This window comes from Phoenix dactylifera, chromosome 4 (genome assembly GCF_009389715.1).
Source record: "Phoenix dactylifera cultivar Barhee BC4 chromosome 4, palm_55x_up_171113_PBpolish2nd_filt_p, whole genome shotgun sequence".
NCBI classification, from domain to species: Eukaryota; Viridiplantae; Streptophyta; class Magnoliopsida; order Arecales; family Arecaceae; genus Phoenix; species Phoenix dactylifera.
The window spans coordinates 6666306-6691510 of NC_052395.1; the positions used below are offsets into that span (position 1 = coordinate 6666306).

The 25205-nt window shown below is 39.9% G+C and overlaps 2 protein-coding genes across 4 annotated transcripts in view; both read right to left on the reverse strand.

Annotated features, from left to right (window-relative positions):
* Positions 1–8216: 8216 nt before the first annotated feature.
* Positions 8217–16987, reverse strand: LOC103717211 (subtilisin-like protease SBT5.6). The gene is made up of 10 exons (XM_039125406.1): positions 16643–16987; positions 16436–16530; positions 16181–16278; positions 15899–16069; positions 15600–15711; positions 12624–13188; positions 12433–12533; positions 11907–12264; positions 11034–11247; positions 8217–9595 (listed from the first exon to the last, which is right to left on the reverse strand). The coding sequence occupies exons 1-10, from the start codon at positions 16724–16726 to the stop codon at positions 9066–9068; spliced, it is 2328 nt and encodes a 775-aa protein (XP_038981334.1). The 5' UTR covers positions 16727–16987; the 3' UTR covers positions 8217–9065.
* A 4912-nt stretch (positions 16988–21899) lies between these two features.
* LOC103717209 (alpha,alpha-trehalose-phosphate synthase [UDP-forming] 1-like) overlaps positions 21900–25205 on the reverse strand; it is a 41665-nt gene continuing 38359 nt past the window's right edge. For all 3 annotated transcript variants that reach the window (XM_008805513.3, XM_026808484.2, XM_008805512.4), the window contains one exon: positions 21900–22759. In XM_008805513.3, coding sequence (XP_008803735.2) covers positions 22277–22759 — 483 coding nt within the window. In that variant the 3' untranslated portion in view covers positions 21900–22276. The remainder of the gene's footprint in view (positions 22760–25205) is intronic.

Consider the following 25205-nt stretch of genomic DNA (forward strand, 5'->3'; position numbering starts at 1 on the left):
TGGTATATAAAATCAACTCATGCTAGTATGGATCTAGATTCAAATGACCTTGTCATTGATTTACTTAGATTATTTTCTGTAAGGTCAAAGTTTGCTATGCATGTTAACTAAGAAAACAAACAAGAATCAAATTCTAAATCTAAAGGTGTTGTTTCCATCACTAAGTTTTCAAAAGCTTACATTGGATTTGTTCTTGGCAAATAAAATTGAGGTATTTTCTGTATTTGCTAAAGCTTGAAAAAGTGTTTCAAATGAAAAAGGTATCCAAACTGTGAAGATAAAGAGTATCATGGCACAGTGTTGAAAACTAAAATTCTGATAAAATTGATACAGAAAATAAAATTGAACAGAATATTTTTTTTGCACCAAGAATACCATAAGTAAAATAGGATTAATAGAATTCCTAAAGAAATGAAAAAGACTATATTGTATGATAGTCATCTGCTTAACTGATTTTTGTTAGAAGCTATCATCACTGCTTGTCTTACATAGATTCTGTTATACTATTGCATATCCTTCATGTTTTTCAGTCATACATGTTATGCTTGATATGTTCTTATGAAAATAATGCCAAATCTGAGAAAGATATTCCTGTCTTTGGGTATCATTCATCAAGCAGTGCATATAGAATATTCAATGAAAAGATCCTAGTTGTAGAAATATCAATTCATTTTATTTTTTATGAGACTAATAATTTTTCACCAAGACACTAAAATCAGATTATATGATATATATATATGATTAATCTTTTCACTTACATTTAACAATCTGAAACTAAACACCTTAAGAAGAATGAATAAGATTATAATTGGCCAAGTTAAACTAAATCATTTTCGAAAGAGATAGAATTTGAAATCTTACTGATAAAATTTGAAAACTTGGTAATAACTAGAACCAAATTGAGTTTTTAAGAAATGTACTTAATGAAGAAAAATTGGTGACTACTAAAAGATTCAATCAAAAAAAGATAAAATAGATCTTGATGAAATTCTTGCATGATTAGAAGTAAAGAACACCATTATCATTTGCTTGCTTTATGAGCTTTATATTCAATCAAATGAATGTGTAGAATACACTCCTATGTGATTATTTCATTCAAGAAGATCTATGTAGAATAACCACCTTATTTGAAAACACTCATTACAAATATGATAAAGCAATATATGATTTGGAACAAGCACCAAAACCATGATATGAAAACTTAAGGAACTTTTTGATAGAAATCAATATTGATGAATCTATGCATCAAAAAGAAAAATTTGTAATATCTTGTCTGCTTAAAGTATACATTGATGACATCATTTTTGGTTCTACTAATGAAGTTTTATATGAAGGTTTTACTAAGCTCATGCAGAATGAGTTCGAAACATGTATAATGAATGAGTTAACATTTTCTCTCGAACTTCAAATTAAAACAAACAAGAAAGGGGATCTTCATTGGCTAAAGTAAGTCCACAAGAAAACTCTTATAGAAGATTGGCATGAAGAAGGTATGTCTATGACCCCATCTTATAGAATTTGAAAAGTATAAGCAAAGTAATTCTATTGTCTGAACTTGTATTATTATAGATCAAATTTTGTGCTTATATGCAAAAATATCAAATTAATTCTAATGACTCATATTTAATTGATATCAAAAGACTCATAAAATCTGTTAAGAAAATAAAATTTCAGTATGAATTAATGAAGTACTTAAGAGCTTTGACATCAAGCAAGATTCTTATAAGATGTAATGATTCTAATGCCAAAAATTTAATGAAGAATCCAATTCTGCTCTTTATATTTAATTACATGAAAATAAGACATTATTTTATAAAAATCACACTCAAACTGAAAGGATCATAATTGGATCAATTAAAACTGAAATTGCATATTTAAATAGGAGGAGCTTATTTGAAAAGAATTGATCCTTGACATGATTATTCCTAATGCTTTAATACATTATGTTATGACTTAATGTATATTATGTTTTGTATATAACATGCGACATTTAAAATTTGAAATGTGTTTTAACTCCACACACAAGTTTTTATTTCATCTTTGTCTTTAAAGTAACTTGCGTTCCAAAGCTTAATGAAAATCATTTTCACTTGCAAATCATACTCCTCAATGATATGTATTTTCTGGATTCATCGATTCACCTTGTACTTTTCTGATTTTAATGAATATCTTCTTAAAAATAAAAAAAAGAATAGAATAGACTGAATTTGCAATTTAGGCAAAATGAATTGATTTTAAATTATCTCTTGTGCTTCATGCCTTACATTCATACTTGATTGTGCAATATCTCTAGCTTTGTTTCTCATTGCTTTACTTGTAATTGCCTAGAGCTTAAGTAAGATAATATCTTATCATTCCGCTACATTCAATTCAAAGTTAATGAGGGAACATAATTTTTAGAAAATCCAATTCACCCCCCCCCCCTCCCTCTTGGGTTGTCACCTTGGGCAACATACCTTGTCTCAAATTGTTCCATTGATCAAGCATATCGTCTTTATAGCTAAAGCCCAAATATTTTTCTTTAAGTTTTTCCTTCATTTCAACCCATTCAGTTATGGCAGGTTGACGTCTTCTAGCCAAAAGTTATTCAGTATTTTGCCAGAAAAGTCTAGCTCTACCAATGAGCTTCATTCTGGCAAGCCGAATCTTCTTCTCGTTAGATAAATTATACCACTCAAAGAAGTGGTCCATTTCGTGCAACCAGTCTGAGAAGATCTTTGAGTCAAGGCGACCATCAAAGGTAGGGGCCTCGACCCGAATGCCTTTCATCACATCGTCATCATGGTCACGAGGCTGTCTAGGTTCCACATTAAGGCGATGACCTCGGTCAGCATTGAGGAAGGTGCCCACTCCTCTAGGGCAAGGGTAGGCATGTTGACGACCTGGTAAAGGCATATAGTCAAAATTAAGTTGCCGAACTGAGCTATGGGGTTCTAGGGTTTCATCGAAATCTAGACCTGGAAAGTGGGTGATGTTATCTTTTTTGGCTTCAATGAGTCTCTGCAGGAAGGACTTAACCGATTCAAGGCGGGCATCAGTTTGGGTAGACTTAGTGGTTAGGGCTTCGACTGCCTATAGTAGGGCGTCGATGCGGGCATCTATAGCAAGCTGGGACTCAAAATGGGTGACAACACAACCACTACGGAAGTGCGTACACTGAGGGTGCTAAATTATACTTGGCTCTACAATGCAAAGACAGTGGTGATTTCTAGGCAGACCTAATGAATGAAAATGATATCTAAAATGCAACGTATATGTTCAATATAATCGAAAGCTAACTCTAGCAATTAAAATCAGCTTAGAATTACGTAATAAATCCAAATAAGTAATTGCGGTTAGATAGTACTAGTTTTCAGTGTGTTGCAGGGCTGCACAGAGCCTCGTCGACTTCCGAAGATTAGATACCCTACAATTAATAGCAAAGATAGGCCACAACTAGGGTTTTGGTGTTGTCTGAAGTGGGTGTGTTGATTTTTTTTTTTTTGAGGAAGTAATATCAATAGAGCACTTAAAAGTTAATTGATGCTAAATTTAGACAAACAAATAGAATTTTCAATAAGGAAAGAAACCTGACCTGGGTTGCGGCGACAACCAAAAGCACGGCGTAGCAAGTTGACTCGTCAAAAGGCTCTAATTGGATCTGCGTGCAGCAACTCATCGGGCCTGCTGTGGAAATGGGCTTGTCGAGTTGAAAAAATAAAGAGAAACGGCCTATGGTGTGGGTGGGCCTAGATGGGTTAAACTGTTTGGGCTTGGGCCTATGACATAAAGAAGCTGGGGCCGGATGGGCCTGATGGGTCTTTGGGCTTGTTGGGCCCGAAAGGAAGGACAGGTGGGATGGTGCATTGAGTCAGTCCGTGAAGGAAGAAAGAGAGGGAAGAGGGGGGAATGAGCCAGATGTGGTGTGGAGAGGGTTTCACTGTTGAAACCCATGATGAAATGAAAGAGGGAGGGAGTGGGGTGAGTGGTGGTGATCGTGCAAGAAGAAGGACGGAGGGGGGGGGGGGGGGGTGGTGGGGGGGGGGGAGGCGGTAAAGTGGTGCTGGAGGCGGTGATTTTGCGGCGTGCAAGCAGAGGAGGGGGGCTGCGGCGAAGCAACGAGGGGAAGGAGGCAGTGGTGGTGGAAATCGGACGGTCGCGGGAGCAGGCGGCCAAGGATGTCGGGGCGGGGTGGTGTCGGCAGAGACAAGAGCAGCGGGGACGGTGCTGTGAGCAGTCACGGAGGGGCGGCAGGCTCGGGGAAGGCGGCAACAGTGGTGTTGCGGTAACGGAAGGGGGGGGCGAGGCAAAGAAGATGTACAAGTACTAATTTATTTATTTATTTATTTATTTTTCTCTCTTTTTTATTATTTTTCTTTATTTTCTCTTTTTTTTGGCAGAACGGACTCGGGTTAACGGGCACAACTGCTCCGGTAACCCGTTCCTATTTCAGCTCCTTCGGGAGAATTTGAGGGGAAAGGGGTTGCTGGTGGTTTCCTGCTTCCGCGGCGACCGGTGCATGGGGCGTGGCGGCGGTTGAAGATGATGGGGGCCCTCGGAGAGGAACAGCGGTGTTCCTCTTCCACAGGATTCAACCACGGGCAGTGGGGCGTCAAAGCATGGCATCGGGGGGGTGCTTGGCGGCGTGGCATGCGGTTGTCGCTCTCGGCGGCAGCCCTCGCGACGGCGTTGAAGGAAGAGTTTTTCCTCGGATCAGGGTGGCAGTAGCACAGGGCAGCATTGGGTGACTCAGGATCGGGCGTGTCCTTCTCGCGTCCGATCGCCAACCTTCTTCCTTGGGCACCGTCGGGTTTGGGTTTCAGCCGAGGCCGGGGAAGCGATGAACCCCTCCTCGGCCGGACGAGAGGCTTTGGACGAGGCATCCAAAACCCTTTTTTCTACTTTTTTTTGAGTTGGGGAAGAAGAGGTTGCACCTCGGGAAGAAAAACAGATACCCATGAAGCAGGGGTTATGGCAACAGAGGCAAAGCCAACCTGGCTTTAATACCAAAGTTGATGCAGGACAGAAGGAAAAAGAGGGAGAAAGAGAGAAGAAGGAGAGAAGAGGAAAAAGAGAAGATGAAGAAGAGGAGGAAGGAGGAGGAAGAAAAAGTAAAGAAGGCTAATTTTCATTCATCATTCATCAATTCCTAAACAAGTGCATGGGCCATATATATATATAGGGTTACAAAATAACAAAAAGACCCTTACAAATAAAATAATCCCAAAAAGGTCCTAAAATAACAATATGCAAATAAACCCAAATGACAATATGCAAATAAACCCAATCAACATAAAATAAATCCAACTAAAATAAATCAATCCAAAATAAAATTAGGCTGGCTGAATTGGCTGGGATCCGCTGAGCTGGCTGGATCCTGCGGTAACCGGCTAATCTAGCACTCGTGTCCGCACTAATACCTATAACACGTGGCCCATAGTATGGCCTCCGCACATTTGAGGATCCCCGAAGATAGTTCAACTTGATCTTCTTGGTCAAACTAAGGGTGTTGGTAGAGTAGAGCAGAAGTATTTGACCTTTATAGCTGACCTCCTCCCAGCTCGACTTCGTAACTTGAATCGCTGATCCATGCTTAGTAGAATTTTACTATAGAAGAAGCAGCTCGACTTTCATCGCCTCAAAGGTGTGCCTAATCCCGCTAAATGCCAAGTTGTTGCGGCACATTACTAGGATTGTTTTGTCACGTTAGCATTTCGTTGCAGCATGATCTCGAGTTTGTTAGGATATTCGGACTCTAGCTATAAATAGGTCAAAATGACTCTCGAGCAAAGGTAACGAAAATTTAAGTTGGCTGAGGAAGACTCTATATGTCACGCCTCGATCCGAGATCATGAGTCGGAGGTCGCGGAAACTGCCACATACATACTCATGGAGAACTCTTTCCACAAGCATGCAAGACATCTCAATATAATATCATAAATATGCAGAAGATCAATTTAATTAATAATATGCAAACGTTATTTCATTAACTAACTTAACTACAATGTCTCATAATTCTAACATTAGTCTAAAGTAAAATATCAATTTAAATAAACTCTAATCTAAGATACCTCCTTCGGCCACAGTTCTTTTAGTCACTCTCCCATGTTGAAAATCATGATAGGCTGGTTCTCTGAATCTGTAAAAAAAATAAAAAACTATTTAATGAGCTAAACATCCCAGTAAGCAATGAACACTTTAGTTAGATAAATCAAGCAATAAAATAATAATAATATACTAAAATTAAGCTTGCAAAATATATCGATTCAAAGCCAAATCGATACGCTATGCAGTCACTTCAAATTTCAAATTGTATTTCATAAATCAATTATTTTTCAATCCAACTAATAGATCCAATTAATTTCAAAAATTCTTCTCATAGCCTAATATTCTAAAATAAAACTTTTATTAGAATTTCATCATAATTATTTTAAAGATAAAAATTCTAAATTTCAATACCTCCATAAGGCTGACCAAGCAGGAGTACCCGACACCACGGTCGGTCCGATCAAAGTGAAATTCATCGAATCATGCTCGGACTGAGGTATAGATGGTTCAACAAAAATCGGAGCAATCAAATCTAACAGTAATTGACAAGAGACAAGGTGGGGGCTGACATGCTGTCTGACGACCTTGGATCAAGACCCTTCACCAGAGTTGACCCAAAATCATAAAGAGAAGTATCTTACTAGTCTACCATCTCTAGAGGGAGTAGAGAGAGTCCAGATAGCGACATAAATTTTATAGAGAGAGAAAAGATGGGAAGAGAGACAATCTTGGTCCAGGTTTAATGAGGGGTCTAGGTTTGGTTGTCAATGGCAAAAATCAACCTAGATCAATTAACATATCTGGCCATGAATCTAGAGAGAAAAACTTTGCAGAGATAGAAATAAGAGAGAGGAAGACCAAGAAAGTGGGGAAAGAGAGAGAAAGGAGAGAGGAAGAGAGAACAAGGTCTCTCTCTAGCCAAGGGAAGAAGAATGGAGAGGGAGGGTGGCTGTGGTGGTGCATCGAGTCAAGGAACTTACGGTCGATGGCCGGCAGGGACTGGCGGGCAACAACGCCAAAATCAACAAAAACAGAAGAATCAAAGCTTCTTCATCCTTTTTGGCCATTGGCCACTCATCAGCGGCCATTGCTTTGCCAAGAAGAGTAGGTGGGAGGCCGGGGGAGTAGATCAAGGGTCTGACATTAACAGGCGGTGATGCCGGTGGCCGGAAAAAGGAAACTGGAAAAATTAGGGCATTGCCCTTCCTAGTCAAAATCTGACGATCACTAGTCAGAATCAAGCTTCCCAAGGGTCACGAAAGTGGGAGAGAAGAGTTAAGCAGAGATTGCTGGGCTCTTACCTAGCTTCCAGCGTTAGTTGGCCATGACAACGGTGTTGACACATTCGATAGCCGTGGAAGAAATTGAAGTGAGGAAAAAGACTCCATCAAGAGTCTCTGTCTTTTGTTTTCCATCTATAAAATCTTTACTAAGTATTGAAAAATCCAGCCGGAACCAACCAGATGAGCTTTCACCCTTCGTCTGTTGTTTTGTGGGTCCATGAAGACGATCCATGTCGACGTCCTAGGATCGGTAACAACAGAAGGGTTTGTCAATAGTTGATGTTCAAGGTCTTAAATTTATTAAACTCTCTAGTTGGTAGGCTCTATTTGAACAAGGATGGCACCTTAAAACATCTATACGGATTCCTATATTATCCGTAAGAATATTGATATGACAATTAACGTTGGATAAATCATTTTCAGGAAACCTGATGAAACCTGAGCAATCTGCAATAGAAACTGCAGATCGCATACTTGTGAAACCAATCCGCTACTCTCCAATTGTAGAAAATTCCTTAAACCAGGCCATATGAACGTAAGTCTAGCTATCATTGATTTAGTGGAAGAATTTTCATAAGTTGAAGTTTCATTATATATAACAACTTTCCTTATCACCCAAGTGATACAAAATGTTCACAAGTTGCGCTATAGAAGACATACATACTACATTGCTATATAGCAATCCTATATAGATAAAGGGAAGTGCCTAGGCACAAAGCCATCGCAACCTAGCATGACAACAATCTCCATTTAAATGGGATAAATATTTAAGATAATTTATACACAACACCGGCAATTCAAACAAATTTATCATGGTGAATCAACATATAGGGCAGCTAGTTTCCTTATATATTTTCATTTTTTTAATTATCATGCTATAATTTTGGAATATTTTTTCTTGAGAGAGGGAGGGAGGGAGGGATATTCACCTTTGCCCAAGTCAAAATATATGGGGATGCACCATCCAAGATTCAAACCTAGAAACTTTGATTGCTAATCAAAGGGTATTACCATTTAGACAAGCTCCAATCCACTATAATTTTAGACCTATGCTTGTAGCAAGAATTCATCATATATGAAAATGCTAGCATATGAAGGTTGGATTATTTGTCATTCAGCCCTTATGGTTGACATGAGGAAGATGCGGCCACCTTTGGCATGTACAAAGTTTGCAATTTCCCCACACAAGCGACTCTTTTAGCGGACTCACTCTTCCCAGTCCGGCCATGCAGCCCAGCCTCACCACTTCCGGGCCTATTAAACCTATACATAATCTGTCGGTCCAATTCAGCGAAAACCGAAACCAAAGTAGTTTATTTAAAACTTAGAACACTGTAAAGACATTGTGTTGAGGTTATGAAAAACGAAGATCAGCCCTCCGTCATGAGGTATTATCTGTTCTGAGGGGTCTGCATAGATACTCCGCCCCTGCACGATTTTGTCCCTCCGGTGCATGATCTAGTCCTGCTACCAAAAGGGAACAAGCGCCTTACAAGCACGACCCCTTTCCGCTCTCAAGCAGTATGGGACTATCTTGGTCCCTGCCCCATCCACCCCCCAATAGTACCCCCCAGCGGGAAGAGTCGTACGGGAGAGTTTCGTGGGGCTCTCAAAGGAAGCACCAACAATAATGTGTGTTATATTTGAAGTCTCAGAACATTTCCCTTTTTTTTTACTTCATGCAAATTTCGTTCCTCGAGCTGTTTTAAAACTGGTATTAGAAGAAGGCTTGGGGAGGAGGAAAAGAAACAAAAGCTAGGCAACAGAAACTACAATAGGGCTTCTCACATCATGGGTCCCATCACTCCACGTATACGAACCAGCCACATACTCCCCACTCCCTGCTCCTTTCCTCCCATCTACTTGGAGTTTGATTGTAAAGCTCTTCTCCTCACCCACTCTTTCAAACTTCAAAATATTTGGCGAGATTTTCACAGAAACGCCACTGGGCTCCACAACGGAAACACGGTACCAGGCCTTCTGTTGGCCCACATTGGTTACAGTTCTATGGACGTCGATGGAGCCATTGAGATTGGAGACAGAGACTGATGGATAGTTGAGATTGAACGTGGATGGTGGGCTCTTGGGACATGGGAAGGTGGGGTCCATCTGAACGCCAATGCTGGAGCACGCGAAGAGGAGGTAGTCTCTGTAGGAGGCCTCGTAGACCAGGCCCGGGTCCGAGGCGTGGGTGGGCCTCACGTGGCCCGATCCATAATCCAGGGGTCCTGCCTCTTCTCCGGCCGCATTTGCTATCAGGCCCCCCTTGGCGTTTCTCACCGTGGCTGGAACAAATACATTGAAAAGGAAGTGAATTTGGAGGACAATACAACGCCATGAAAAGGTTTCGAAAGACACCAGCTGTTGTAATTGTTTGTCTTTTAAGAAAATAATCAAGGACGATGCTTTCTTATGCGGCATCATTACCTAAGCAAAAACACTTGATATAGACTGATGGAAGGGTTGCATTTATATTATTGAGCATGTCATAGCAATTTATATTAGTTTTATAGAAAAATTTTACCAGACCCAACTCTAAAGCCAAAAATATTTCCTTGACTCCTTTTATGGTATGTGATGAGATGGGGGGGGCTTGGTGTCTTGCAAATTCTATTTTGAATCGCACCACGCTTGTCAAATTATGTCACTTGGCATGCCAGTCGTGAAGAGAAAAGTTTTGATTCCAAGGTTGAGCCCACAAGCCCGGTTCGTTTAATAAAAAAAAAGTTTTTTTTTTGCATTAATATCCTCCTAAATATCGAATTTTATAATAATATCTTTTTAAAATTTATATTTGCATGTATATTTTTGTAAAATACTTGTTTTACTGTCTATCTTTTTTTATCCTTGTTTTTGCATCTATACCTACGCCATCTAGCTCCGTTAAAAAATTAACGGTTTCAAATTGAAATAAGTAAAATATTCTTAATCAGTAAATATGCAAAAAAATATTTATAAGACGATTGTGATGAAGGACAAAAAAATAATTTCAAAAATTTATTTTATTTTTAATGGTGTTAGAAAAAATGTTATATTAGGGATATTTATGCAAAAATAGTGTTTTACGGGGATACTGAAATAAATATAAATTTTAAAAGGTATTTATGCAATTTAAATTTTTAGAAGGATATCCAAAAAAAAAAAGGCCGGAGAGCACCTCCTGCACCATAGAGTGTTATACTGCTTTGGATAGCCACCATGTCATTTATTTTAGAGGTAGACAGATGTTGCTCGTTATAAGAATTCGAGCGGTCACGCTCGATGCTACCGGATGGCAACAATCTTCCGTCTCCAAGATGGATGATGTACTAACTACCCAAAATCATAAAATACTTTATGATGCAAGAGGTGGACCGTAGGGAATGGCTAACTTCTAGAGCAGTAGCATTGGTGCTTAACCGCTATATAATGTGGCTTGGTAAACGAGTACAAAACAATCCAATGGACAAGGGCACATGAGTTTTGACCTTCGGCTAATCCTCCCCTCCAGCCTCCAGGTCCCTCTTTTGCCATTCTTCTTCTTTTGGGTAAAACGATGGCACATTCTAGTCCCAAGTTAACTACATGACCTTTTTACTGAATCAAATATTTCATGTATTACTTCAGTTTCTTAGGAAACTGTTAGCAATTGGGGCATATTAATTTCAGAGCGATGGTTTGTATGTGCATGACCCTTTCTATGAAACGAAATATCTAAAATGTGAAAAGGTATCCATTACGTACCAGTGGTCATGATAGCGGATCTGATGGCAGCTGAGCTCCAATAAGGGTGCATGGACTTGAGGAGAGTCGCAGTTGCAGAAACGTGGGGGCATGACATTGACGTCCCCGAAAGAAGGTTATACTTGACGCTCCTGTGATCATCTTCAAGCTTTGTAGGTGATGATGATTCACTCCATGCTGCCAATATGTTCAAACCTGGTGCTGTAATATCCGGCTGCAGAGGATGCAAAGATAGGTTTTGGTGATTAGACTTTAATGCTCGATTATTTGATCGACAATGTTTTTGTTGGCACAAAGAGTCAAAAGTAGACTTACTGCAAATACCACTGCTAGGTGGTAACAATATGGATCCGTATGTAGCTCTAACTTGAATTTAAACACCATATTTTAGAGAATTTCAAGGGCATCTTCCAATTGTATTGAGATTCTTATTAGGAGCTAACCATGTTTTCCTCTGGAAAATGATTTAGGTATCAAAATTCAAAACCAAACCAGCAAAAACAAAGTTCATCAGGGTCGCTATTGGAATCGGAATCATAATCAGAATGGATTAGAACAGAAATCGCAATGGCCATATTCTCCAACATATTTGGTTCGTAACTGAAATCAGAATCAAAGTCGAAATAAAATTTGAATATTGAAAAAAAAAATGGATTAGATTTTGGAGGATTAGAATAATTCTTATTCTCTTTGAAATAAGAATGGAAATTGAATTCTCTCCAATCAAACAGTCCCAATGAGAATCCTTCGTTTCTATTAATTTCTGTTCGTCAGCCTAACTCCGCTAAACCAAACAAGCCTGACCTTTTGACACATTGATCTCTCACAGAAATGTTGCACAAAATGAGAGAAAGTTGTAAGGCGTAAGTGTACCTTGAGAATATTTGGGTCGACACGATTTGGTCCCCGAGAGGAGAAGGCCGTCATGACCGGCGCTGGCCTCACGTCCAAAATAGTCCTGGCCCGGCCTATCGTCGCGCTCGGGCGCCTGGTTGAGTTGATATATTTCAGAATGGCGATGGCATCATCTGACGACACGGCGGTCCCTGGCAGGACGTGAGAGTCCACAGGGATCTCTTTCCCATTAGGCGGAGCATTCCCCAATATGATGGCAGCTCCCCCTGCCCTCTTAACCTCCAATCCCTTAGCCGCCCTTAGACCACTCCCTCTCAGGCACAGCACTATCTTTCCTCTCACCTTCTTCGCCGAAAGAGTATTCGGAAGACATTGCCTGGAGATCGCAGCGCCTATGATTAGAATTATCTCCAAACAGATGTTACAAACTTAAAAACTACGAATTAACTCAACGTTACTAGCTTAAAAAACAAAGTTTAATTAGAGATCACTCCTTAAAAATGTTTTTACAAAACCTAGTCATGTTCGGAAGCTAAGATTGTACCCGGAGACATTGCTCGGAGTGCCTGGAACTACGGCGTCGCCGGCATAAACTAAAGGATAGAGCTCATTGCCCTTCAGCTTATATGGTGTCACGGTTTGGCCCTGGAAAATGTCATATAATGGAAGAATGGTCAGTAATTCAGCTCAAGCTAGTACTGGGCTACAAGGTGGTGGTGATGGTGGTGGTGGTACCTTCATCGTCGTGCCGTTACCGAGCAAGATGGGAGAATCAAAGGCCCGGTCGATGCTGCTCGCAGCGACTGTTATCATCCATGGTGCAAGGTTGGACACGGTGGCCGGCGTCGGCCCAGAATTCCCACCGCTGCATGACACCACAATGCCGTGCTTGGCCGCATGCAGCGCCCCAAGGGCGATCCCATCCTCCGAGTACACCGGCGGCGTGCCGACCGCCCCGATGGAGATGCTGAGGATGTGGACGCCGTCGCCGATGGCATCGTCGATGGCGGCGAGCATGTCGGCGTCGAAGCACGTGTTCTCGATGTTCGGGTTGGGACCTGGGATTGGCCAGCACACCTTGTAGACGGCGAGGCGGGCTAGCGGGGCGCCGCCGGAGGCAGTCCCACATGCGAAGCCGCCGAGGGCGGAGGCACGGCGGACCACCCGGCCGGCGACGGTGGAGGCTGTGTGAGTCCCATGGCCGTCGTTGTCCCTTGGGGAGCGGAAGGCGTATGTTGTGTTGAGGGGGCCGTGGTAGGCTTCATAGGCCTTGACGTAATACCGTGCGCCGATCAGCTTCCTGCCAAAATTTACATTTCTGGTAAGCATCGCCATATCCATTCCTATTTTTATTAAAAAAACATACATACAAATATAAAAAATAATTAAAAAATAGATATATCTGTATTTATTTTAGTTACGATAAAATTTATCAGCTTGATAACATAGTACATTTTAAAGTTACTTCACTTTATAAGCTATGTTGTAATTATGGGATTCTAAAATATGAGAATTTTCAGGTTAAATCTGTTTTAAGGTTAAATATTATGGATCCTAAAATATTATGAAATCTATAAATTTTGAGTCGGATTCCAAAAGTCAAAACTAGAGCCTCCAAGATCCTACCAAAAATCAACCTCCAAAATTTTATTTTTTTTGGCAGGGAGCAAACTGGGTAACCCCACAGCATGAGAGAGAGGACGAACTTGGGAGCAGAAAGAGGCCGTCACGAGACCTTATGCATGGATTCATGGATTTGTCCGGGTTCGCTGGTGACGCGCATTCTCTTGAATCCTATTTAATCGTGTTGTCGTGAATTGCTGTGATTGGAAAACAAGCCTGACCTCTTCAATCTCACTCTCTTGCTTCAGGATTCTCTCATTATGGTTCCGTGAAACCTTCCATCCGGGAAGAGACAAATGGCTTTGTTTGGACGTGAGACTAACGGACAAAGGGCTGCCCAATAGAAGCCCAGAGCCGGACTGCAAGGACTCAAAATAATTGAGATGGCCAGCAGGAGCAATAGAGTTCTGAGAACGTGACTCTGGGTGTTCATGGATTTCTCCCCATCTTTTGCCGGTTGTTAATATCCGTCTATATCCTATGCCGTGCAGCCTAAGATGCTATGAATTCTGGTCACCATCAAAAGCGGGAGAGCTAGAGATTTTTTGGACCAATTTTATATCTGTCTACGTCGAGTATTTTATCTCTTGATTCAAAAAAAAAAAGGCACCAAATAAAATAATTCACAAGAACATAAAATGCCATAATTCAAATTATTTTATATTTTTTGAATTGTAATATCTGTACAATTCTTTGGTTGGTAAGTTATCATTATTTTATTGGATCTGCACGTCCTAAGGTGGCAGGTAGAAATTATTGTTCCTTCATTTATTTAACAAAGTATTCTTTCTTGTCTATTTTTATGATACTTTAACGGTCTGGGGCTATGTTATCCAAAAAGAATTAACTAAAAGGTTATTGTTTGAGATGCTTGGTCTTATTTAAATATTGGAAATTTTTTAATTTAAAAAAAAAAGACTAGAAAGAAAGTTATTACTTGAGATACTTGTCCTTTTGCAGATTTTGTTGTCATGAGCTTCGACAATAAGATTAAAATTACTAAAAAATGTCATGACAAAATAATCTATTGTATATAATTAGTTTTCTTAATAAAACTACAATATAAATATCTTTTGAAAAACAAAAGGGAGAAATCGACTTGCCTTATTGAATGAAAGAAGAGTTAAAAAAAGAGGCAGGTTAATTAAAAAAAGAGAGACAATGATAAGGGAGGATTAAAATAGATAAAACTAATGAAGTTAAGAAGGTTTAGCTTGGTAGCGCGGTAAGCCGGCAAAATCTTCAGCAATTATATCAAATAACCTGAAATCATATCTCACTTTCACAAGGATTTGGGAGTTAGAGGTATATGGATGCGATGAGCTTTTTTTTTTATTTGGCAGATCCTTTTAACTATCAAAAAAATAACATATATGCACGGATTGACGATCTTTACAGCAATCCTGCAATTTGAGCATGTCCTGTGAGTCACTTGCTACTACTTCATTCACTACCTACTGAATGCGACTGTGCCAATACATAGGGCTATGGGTGTTAGGAGGCCATGCTTGGGCACACGGACAAATTATTTAACATAAAAATAATTTGTTGTTTTAAGAATAATATATTAATTTATATTTTTTAATTTACGAAACTTTTTATTATGAAAGCGTAGTTATCATGAAAAAGAGTTTCAAATAAATAAAACTTCTAACCAAGGAATGCAAATAAGAAAGTTTTTATTTTCATAAAATTCTAATAAAGATATACCTTTTTTCCCACACGTACGGGAAATAGATTCATAACATGGCATACTCGATATTTTTATGATTTTTCTAAGATTTTTCTCGAATTATAGAGAGAGTAGAGCTTTCTCTCACCTATCTGATTGATAGGTATATTGACTGCTCCAAGCATCCAACACGATAGGATTGTATTTAAGAACCACGTATTTTTTTCCGGTGAAAATTACAAGAAAAAAATGAATGGTGTGGAAGGATTCAACAAGTGCGAAAGATGACAGCTACGGGCACCAACATGAGCAAATGGATAAAAAAAATAGTCAACCCTTATCAACCACTCTTGTGTGTGTGTGTGTGTGTGTGTGTGTGTGTGAGAGAGAGAGAGAGAGAGAGAGAGATTACTCACTTATTGCAGTGGGATGAATTGAAGGCGTCTCCTTCTTCACAGATTCCCTTCCAATGTTTAGGGATGGGTCCCATCCCTTCGTCGCTGAAACTTTCGGACTCTGGCCAAATACCTAACAATTCCAAGCAAAAAACGTCCCATTCAAAACCTTTATATTTCTCCTCTTACCCCATTCTGTAGATAAGAGAAACGTCCACGCTAGTAGCTATTTCTCGTACGTAACATAGTATAACGACAGCAATATAAAACAAGTTAAGCCAAGATGGCAACATGCGAACAACATTATAGAGAGCACCAACCAGAATCCAACATGCCCACGATGACTTTTTTGCCATACTCCGCTTTGGAGCGCAACCAATCCCTCTCCGAACCTTTTAGTCCCTCTTCATAACCTATAAACTCCCAAGATCTAGTCGTGTGCGGTGACCGTCTCCCCTCGCTTCGAAAAGTCGAAAGTACTTCATCCATCTCTGTTTTAGCAGAACATATACAACGCCAGTACTAATTAAACGCATAAAACCAAATCCCAATCCATAATATCAATCTCCAAAGTAACAAGATGGCGCTAATCTTCTCCTTACCCGAAAGCTTTGTAGCTTCCTCATCGGAGAGCAATGCAGCAAATCCATTGATGCTGTTCTTGTAGCTGTAGAGAAGAGATTCCCGTGTCTCTGCCTCACTAAGCACATCAAAGGGCCAAGCATAGGAGTAAAAGAAACACAAAAAAGGGATGGGGTTAGAAAGAAATGCAACAAGCGACATGGATACAAGGAAAAGAAAGCATGAAATTAACACAAAGATAGGAATGCCATTATTATTGGCCATCACGGCTGCACCTATTCTTAACAGAGAGCAGGAGAGAATGGTGGTCCCCTTGGATTTCTTGGGTGGTCTTGGTTCCACTGTGCTCTCCCAGGTACACGATGTAGACCTGCTTCCACAAGGCAAACGTTCTATACTTAATTTTATCTCAAGAATTTTCGCCCACTCTTGCCGCCGGTGCATGCGAACTACAAGACTAGGAGACTAAGAATCAAACTGACCTGGCGCTGATTGTAAGAGAGAACCGGGAAGAGAAAGGAGAGGATCAAGAGAGGGAGGAGAGGGAGAGAAGGGAGCCTCAACATCTTCTCCTCGGGGAGGGAGCGGTCTTGGCCTTGGTCTTGTTCTGCTGTCCCTTGGGCCCTGGTGTTGCTATATAGGCAGGAAGGGAAGGTGGCGACAACAAGAAGGAATTCGAAAGACCAAAAAGTAGAAAGCAATCCCAAAGGATCCGCGGCTGCCACTGCAGCGGTTCTATTTGGTATCTTCCTTCTGCGCTTCTTTCCACCGAACGCGAGGCGTATCTTCCATGTGTGAGGAATGGAACTTTGGTCGGTAGATCTTTGAGACCATCAACTCATTGGCATTGGATCTCGGCCCGTGGTTGCGGTATGATTTGACTTGCACTTTTTATGGAGTGAATGCTCTTCGAGGGATTTTTTATAGTCAAATTTTAAGGAAATCTCACAAAAATGGAATTCGTTTATAACAAGATATGAAAAATGCCATCTTTAGATTGATGGATAGAGATGATTCACAAGCCATCTTTTGTAACGTCTCATTTATTATTTGATTGAGCCCCATCAAATCTAATATCAAATGAACCTAGACATGAGACGTTCCATCGGCTTGGTAACCATGAGTTTGAACCAAAATTAACTTCAAGCTTAGATAAAGCTTAAATCCAAGTCACTTCATTTTTTTCGGAAGAACCTGGTTCAAGTCTGTTAGCCTAGCCTAATTGAGCTGAGCATCTTTCAGCTTGTCTCAGAATTAGCCTCGAGCCTTAGAGCTAAATTCAAGTTTGGCTCAAAAAAATCCGAGCAAAGCTCGATCAAGCTTATATCCGAGCCTACTTCAAGCCTAATTTTGAGATATCGAGATCCATAGGCAGCTTTCTTTGCATTTCTTCCCCTTACAAATTCATATATATAAGTTGTATTATAATTTTGAAGATGTATAACATTTATCGAGCATTAAATTGGTCAAGGTATTAAAATCTGGACCAATTATCAGTCAATAGTCAAGAGGCCATTCCATATACAACACCCGAGCATGCTAAATAATTACTGCCTATAACAGGAAGCACTCAGTTCATATTGGCTTTATCATGATCCAAGCTTGGCTGGTAGTAGAAAAATTTAATCACCTTTCGACGCAAATCTCAAGAAGACCAGATACCTAGTCTCATCCATAGAGTCATTGAGAATGATATTCCAAATTGTAACTAGTTAGTCCACCAAGGTGCCAAACTACCAGGTCTAGATCCTAGATTCATAAAGAGCCCCCCAACACTTGGATCTGAATCCTCTACTCATTTAGGAGCCCCACCACTTAGATAAAAGATCTTTAGGCATGTTTTATTTTGAACATTTTAGTGGGGGGTTTTCAACATCTAGATAAGTGCACGCATTCTACTTTTTCTCAATATATCCCCCCTTCACAGTACCTCCAAGAGTATAAGTCGGAGGTTGTCCTCTTCAGACTCTCACAGCCAGAATTCGGCAACCACAAGACTACAACGGTCATGGAGCACGCCAGAATTAGATACAATGTCCCATCTTTACCGTAGGACACGATGCCGACTGCCACTGCCTTCGGATGTCTGACTGATGCATTCCCTCATGGCTTGGGCGCATGTCCGCTTGCAACGCAATCCTCGATCACTGGCTCCTTGGGGAAGGATCGTGTATATGGTGTTCGATCTTTTTCCTTCCTCCCACAACTTGTTCTAATGGTCAAGTTATAAACGGCTAAAAGTTGGAGAAGTCAAACTGCTATATATCCAAGTTCATCAACTTGCCATCCTCATTGTCAAACTGCTAATTGAACAGAGCTAATATATATGATGTGAGCCTAAGGTCCATCCATGGATTGCAGGATCCAGGACCTCGAAACAAGCCTCTATTAAGATTCAGTCATCCCAAAGCACGCGTGCTAGAGAGCGAGAGACGAGCCAAAAGTAGATGTGGGTCCACCCTATCGAATACAAGAATTCCTACGTGCTATAGAGAGAGGATCGTATTGGATATGATACGTTGGGAGCGTTGTGTTTGGGCCTATACGACCCAGCAACCAATTTGGCAGCGCCCTTCAAGCTGGGGAACATACACGCATGTCCAAGTTCACTTCTCCACACGTCTCTCGCTCCCCAACATCTAAATTTTCAACTCCTGGTGCCATCTTGGCTTGTCTTGCATGCTGCACGCGTGTAAAGCTTTGCTCGTGCTGCTTGGGGAAGAAGGATGGCTGCAAGAGAAAGCTATGCAGCTGGTGTGTCGCGCTCGGGGACTCTTGCGCATGGTGAGTTTGGACAGTAACACCAAGGTAAAACTTGCTGCATGCTGGGAAGAGATTAGACCCAGTAGTGGCATTCTCCATATCATATAAAAATACTTGAATTAGTCTAGGTTTTCCTTTGCCAAAAGATCTTCTGAACTATTCCGAGTAAACAAATAAAGAGTTATTCAACTACCCACAAAGAAAATAAAAAGAGGATTTGAAATCAGGCAACCAGTCTTCAACCCTCCAGCGATATGCTTTTAGATTGTTGTTGGTGGTGATGTTTTTGTTGTTGCTTCTTCCCACTCCCATACTTGTTTCCATATGAACCAGTATATAAAAGTTTAGCAGTCTTCATTTTTTTTCGCACTTTAGTTATTCAATATTTCTTGGACGTCCAATGAGCGTACCTCTAGCCAAATTATTCTTAAATATTGAACTTGTGCTTGAGAACAAGTAAGAGAATATGTGTCTACATGCATTACCACATACACACACATAAAAAGTGGACTCAATTTTAGTTAACCAAGTTTCAGATCAGAGTCAATCAATTTCTGATTGAGCGACGGGCCTAACACCAATGTTCCAAGCAGTTGAATATGATCTACTATATGTAAACTATTTATATAACAAAATTTATATGATTTGGAGGCTCCTAATTTACGTACCGCATGCTCAAAATAAATAATTAAAATAATATAAAATAATGTATACTTTTGACCACTTGATATATAGGCTAGAGATTTCTAACCTATATATCGAGTATTTAAAAATAAATAGTTTAAATAATATGATATAGTGTATATTTTTGGCTATCCCAAAGATCTTTAAATTACATAATTTTTTGATATGTAAATAATTTAAAAATAATAGATTGCATCTAATAACTTGGATAATTAATATCAGACCCTCATCCCCCCACTGAACCCTCTCTTTCTCTCACGGTATCTTTTCCTTTCTTTCAAGAAATCTCCAGGAATATGTTCCTCTCTCAAATACGCTCTCTCCCCAGCACCCTTCTCCGTGTCCTTGTTCCCCTTTTAACACACAATCGTACATGTATCGTAATATTAAATTGTGACAGCCCAGGAAAACCCAGTTAATAAAGCCTTAACAAAGTTATCAGTTCGGCTTGTTGGCTCGGGAGGGGAGAGCTTTCGTTTAAAAGCATAATTAAGTGGCATTCGGTACTGATTTTCCAAGATGAATTGGAGAGCTGCTCGTTAGCATTTTTCTTTTCTTTTTCTTTCTTTATCAAATAGAGAATTGCAGATAAACCAATTAGAATCATCTGAGTGAAGTACCCCGGAAGCACCTCCCGAGGTTCAAAACCCGGACCACTTCCTAAGTAGAATGGACTTTAGCCTGGTTTGCCAGTTGTCTGTTTAGCGTCTTCACAATATCTCATGCAATGAAGCAGAATAGTATTATATATCAAAAAATGGCAATAGGAGAAATGCAGCACACCATGTCATGCCTGCATCCTTTGCAGGGACTCGATACCAAGCTTCCCAATCCCAGGGGAAGACTAGAAAACGCTTGAATCTTGCTGCTGCTGCTAAAGGACTAGCCTGCATAAGGTCTTGCCTGCAAACAATTGCTGTGATATTGGAGAAATTGTGATACCCTCAGTTTAAGCACTACTTGGCAGTAGCCATAGTTGTGGAAAGGAAAACACCTGACTCTGAAAAAAGAAGGATGATTAAAAGTTATGATTAGGCTGAAAATTTTCATCAGTGGGTTGAAAAAAAAAAAACCAAATTTGTCTCGGAGGGTGGGCTGTCATCTAAAATTTCGAAATTTCATACTGCCAAGTAACCACGCATTTTGACTCTGATTTATCCGCTCTAAATTCCTTCTATTTTTTCCTCCCGCCTTTGGAAATTCATCCAATGGCGCACAGTTTGACAGGCACCTACCAATTCATTGAGATGCAACAAATCCACCCCCGAAAACAGACAGACAGAAAACCACCTGCAAAACAATAAACATAACATGGCTAACAAAACATCCTCAAAATTCACTAGAAGATACCCAAAATACTGTATCCACGAGAACAAAACATATCCCAAAATACTGTTCATTGTAACAAAAGATATCTCAAAATACTAAAACATGGCTTCAATGATATCAGATAACACCAAGCCAAGTATTAACAACCAAAATGCATAGAATCATGAAGCAAATAGTCCCTTCATTTCAGAAAAAAAATACTAAATTAGGTCTCATATAACTGTTAGCTCTAGTGATGCAACTGTTAAAGTAATTAGGTTAATATGATATGTCTCCTGAAATATGGAAGCTTGAATAAGATCATGTCCGGGATTTTCAAATATTTTGCCCAGAATTATATTAAAATAAAATATTTTACTCAGAAAATGAAAGCATCATTTGCAGAAGATTCACACACAATATAAAAGTAAGGCCTCTGTATCACCAATAGAATTAACACTATCTAGCCAAGATTAGACTTGATTTTTGATACAGAACTCTCCCGTGAAAGTTTTAAAAGAAATTAGGGCATCCAGCTTCACCATCAATGTGATTGCCCACATTGTAGGATGAATGGAACGTGTTGGGCACGCAAGGAATTAAAGCAGACAAAATGATCCATCCGGTGCAGCGAGCCATCAACTAGCATCAAAGCAGAACATATAATACGGTTACTACAGCCAGTTATACTACAAAATCTTCACACAAAAACGATACCTTTGTATCATTTCCCATCTTCGTTGCTACTGTATCCTTCTACAATTTTCTTTACATGGCTCTAGTCAGATCTGAGATTATTATAAAGGGAAACAACAAACACCCAACAATTTCATCAACCAATAATGTCCACTGGTGATTAAAACTTGGATTGTGGTCTCTCACACTATGATACAAGTAACATGGAGCATTCACTATAGTATAGCCTGAATATTGAAATTATCAGAAATAACACAACATATGCCTGTAAGTCTCAATAAACATCTGTCCAGAAAAACCGCCTTGTTCTGAAAGCTACTCTTAGATATGTAGATGTGCAGAATACATGATTGAGCCACCAACTTTGGAATAAGGGGCATACACACATTGAGCTTTCATTTCACCACATGCCTACATCAGCAGGTCTTAGATGGCACAATAAGATGTAGAACTACTTTATATAAGATCATTTATGAAGTACCACCTATCAAGATCATGTACACATTTTTCTATGAATTAATGAACATTTGAGCCCAGTTAGACAGTTAAATATGGATGAGACCCTCTGTCTATGGAAAACCCTCTCGTCTCTGTAAATGAATAAGACATTGTCTCATGAGACCAGATGGATTACCCTTCCTTCTACCAACTGTTTCAGCTAGAAGCTATTCCCAACTTGATGACATCCGACCAGCCTGGTTTGGGGTAAACATTGAGTGAACCCCTTGACTAACTGCGCCTGCCAACTCCTTAAGGAAGGAGACCACATCATCAGATGAGTTAAGAAGATACCTTGCATTTGACCGCTTCCGACCAACTGCACATGAGAAGTAGTTGTCTCCCTTGAGATCAAGCACTGACGATCCCTCACGCCATGACATGTTCTCTTGAGGAGATCGCCATCCAACTGAGGTGTTGTGATTTGTTGGCATTCTTTTTTCAGATCTGAGCAGAGTCCTTTGACTCCTGTGAGTGGAAGTCCTTGAGTTGTTCTTGTAGCTGTTTGGTGGCTTTTCTATGGGCCTCTTGTCAGGAGATGGCTTGTTACAATCATTTGACTGCTTATTGCTATCATTTGATTTTGACCTTGAGGAATTTACAGGTTCGGATGGAAGTTCTGGCTCAAAGAAGGTATAGATGTCCTCATCCTGTACCACAGTACCCACATTCCATGAATGAAATTATTGTGAAAGCTTGTGCTTGTCATGTTAATGCTGTTACCAAATAGCAATGGCAAGAAACAACAATATTTTTCATTGGTTTTGGGTTTCATTAAGGCTCCACTTGAAGGGTTGAAATTTCAATAACATGATTCTATCCCTTCTCAGGGCTCAAACTTCTTTTAATTTTGACAGCTAAGACTATTTTAGGAGTTTGATTGTATTGAAAGATGATTGGGGAAGAAGTAGGAAAATGAAAAATATTATTCAAGAGATACCTAATGCCTGAAGAAATTTTATGAATTTTGAATTCAACAAAACAGCTAGTTTTGTCAAGTAATTGTTTGTGATCTCAACATATCAAATCATAAAACATTATGATTTTTTGTTTTTCAAGAATAGCTATATGCATCCTAAAAAAGAGTTAAAATTTTCATGAAGAATCGACTGTTGCAATAGTTGATGCAGGAGCATCCCTTTCAGTCCACATAGTTAACATAAGTCCAACAGCTTTTCTATTTTATTTGGTTTAGAAATTGTTTACATCTGATTTATCTATTTAATTGATGTATTTAGATAGGAAAATAACTAGGGGTGCAAATGGGTCGGGTTGGGTCCTAAGTGACCCCGACCCGACCCGGTTTTTTGTTCAGGTCCTAATTTTGGACCCAGACCGTCGGGTCGGGTCCAAGTCGGGTCCAGGTCGGGTTTGGGTCCGAATCGGGTCCAACTTATTTATCCTTTTGGAAAAGAATTTGGGCAGATCTAATTTGGTCATATCATAATTATGAGGTGCTCAGTGACCCATGACTTGAAAGACTTGCAATTGACCTCCACTCAGAACAGAGGACCCATGACGTACTAACTAAGCCGGTCTGCAAGCCAAATTTCATATCACACTATTTTTTATCTGTATGACTGATTGGACGGAACTTGGTGTCTCCCAGCTCCCCTCTCACGACTCACGAGGGCAAAAAAAATCCCAGGCCTTCTTCCAAAATCCAATTCCATTGCAGAAAACTGGCACAAGACCCATATTCAGTTCAGCGTTCCCTCACTTTCTCCCTTCAAAAGTTAAAAGAAACAAAAACCAAAAAATAGAAGGAAAAAAAAACCAGCTACCGAGACACCAGAGGTATCAACAATGTAATAGATCGAGAGAGAATCCTGACAGGCTGAGGTTCCTTTGGATTCTATGAACCTATGCCTGTTGCTGTCCTTCCAGGCTTCAACCCGACTCCCCTTAGGCTTTTCCAATTCTCTCTCTCTCTCTCTCTCTCTCTCTCTGGGTCCGTTCAGTAAACCCAGACCCGACCTAGAAAATGATTCAGATCCAATTTTCAGACCCGACCTGGATCCGCGGGTCCTAAAATTCGGGTCGGGTCGAGTCACAGGTCGACCCGACCCATTTGCAGCCTTAAAAGTAACTAAGAGTTACTATTTATGTCACTGTAGCAAATCCAGTTTGAGCTGTAATAATCATAATCTTTTAGGAGTCCAAGAGTCAAATATCTTGGTAGTTAGTGGGGTTTCAAGGATATTTTCTTTCTACATTTGTAGCAGTCCTAGATGACTTAGACTAGGGGATCGAAGGGCTATTGGGCAAAAAAAATATGGTGCACTAAATTTTATGAAGGAAATTTTATGAAGGAATAGATTAACCCTTTTGGCTAAGGTTTAACCATCTCCTCTTCCCTCTCCCTCTCCCTCGTACTTATTCTCCCCTATCTTTCTTACCATACTCTCTTCTTCCTCTTCTATGTGTGCTTTATTATTCCTTGTTTTACTTATGGTTGACTCCTACGATCTGTATTGATTCCTCTCTTGGTATTTTGATGCATTATGCAAATTTCTGTGCACAACATTTACTATAATCTACTTTAAAAATCTACAGGAAACCTTTTACTTAAGCTCTACATTCCTTGTGTTCTTTTCTCCTACCATCTTCTCACTCAAAAAATCTGGACAGAATTTTTTTGCACTACCATTTGCTGATAGATTCAATTCTATTATTTGCTGCCCAATTCTCTGGACTTTGGACACAAAGCAACAAAATTGCTTTTCACACTAATCTATCCTGTCTTAGGTGTCCTCTCACACAATGAAGGCCAAACCTAAGTGGTCTTGCATCAATTTGGTACCAGAGCTAAGGGTCCTACTTTGCTCTTCCATTCTTCTTCTTGGTCCCTTTCTATTCTCCTCATTTCCTTCCCCTTTTGTCATGTTATGAAAAACTTGAGTTGCAACATCGATGATCTTCATCAACATGTTAGGATTGACATCTATCAGTAATGATATGATGTCAATAAATGCTACATTGCAGGCAATTGCAGCAGTACTAGTTGGAAAACTTCCTGAGACTGAACCACATATCAAGAGCGCCCATAATTGAGATTTCAACATATGGAAAACCTATCATAGGGATCCATCATCA

Excerpts from the sequence above, each read along its gene's own strand:
- LOC103717211 (XM_039125406.1), bottom strand. The coding sequence starts at position 16,726 with ATGTTGAGGCTCCCTTCTCTCCCTCTCCTCCCTCTCTTGATCCTCTCC. Across the intron at positions 16,279-16,435 it reads CTGCTCTCTGTTAAGAATAG|TGAGGCAGAGACACGGGAAT; the intron begins GTGCAGCCGTGA and ends TGATGTGCTTAG. Across the intron at positions 12,265-12,432 it reads ACTCCGAGCAATGTCTCCGG|GCAATGTCTTCCGAATACTC; the intron begins GTACAATCTTAG and ends TGCGATCTCCAG.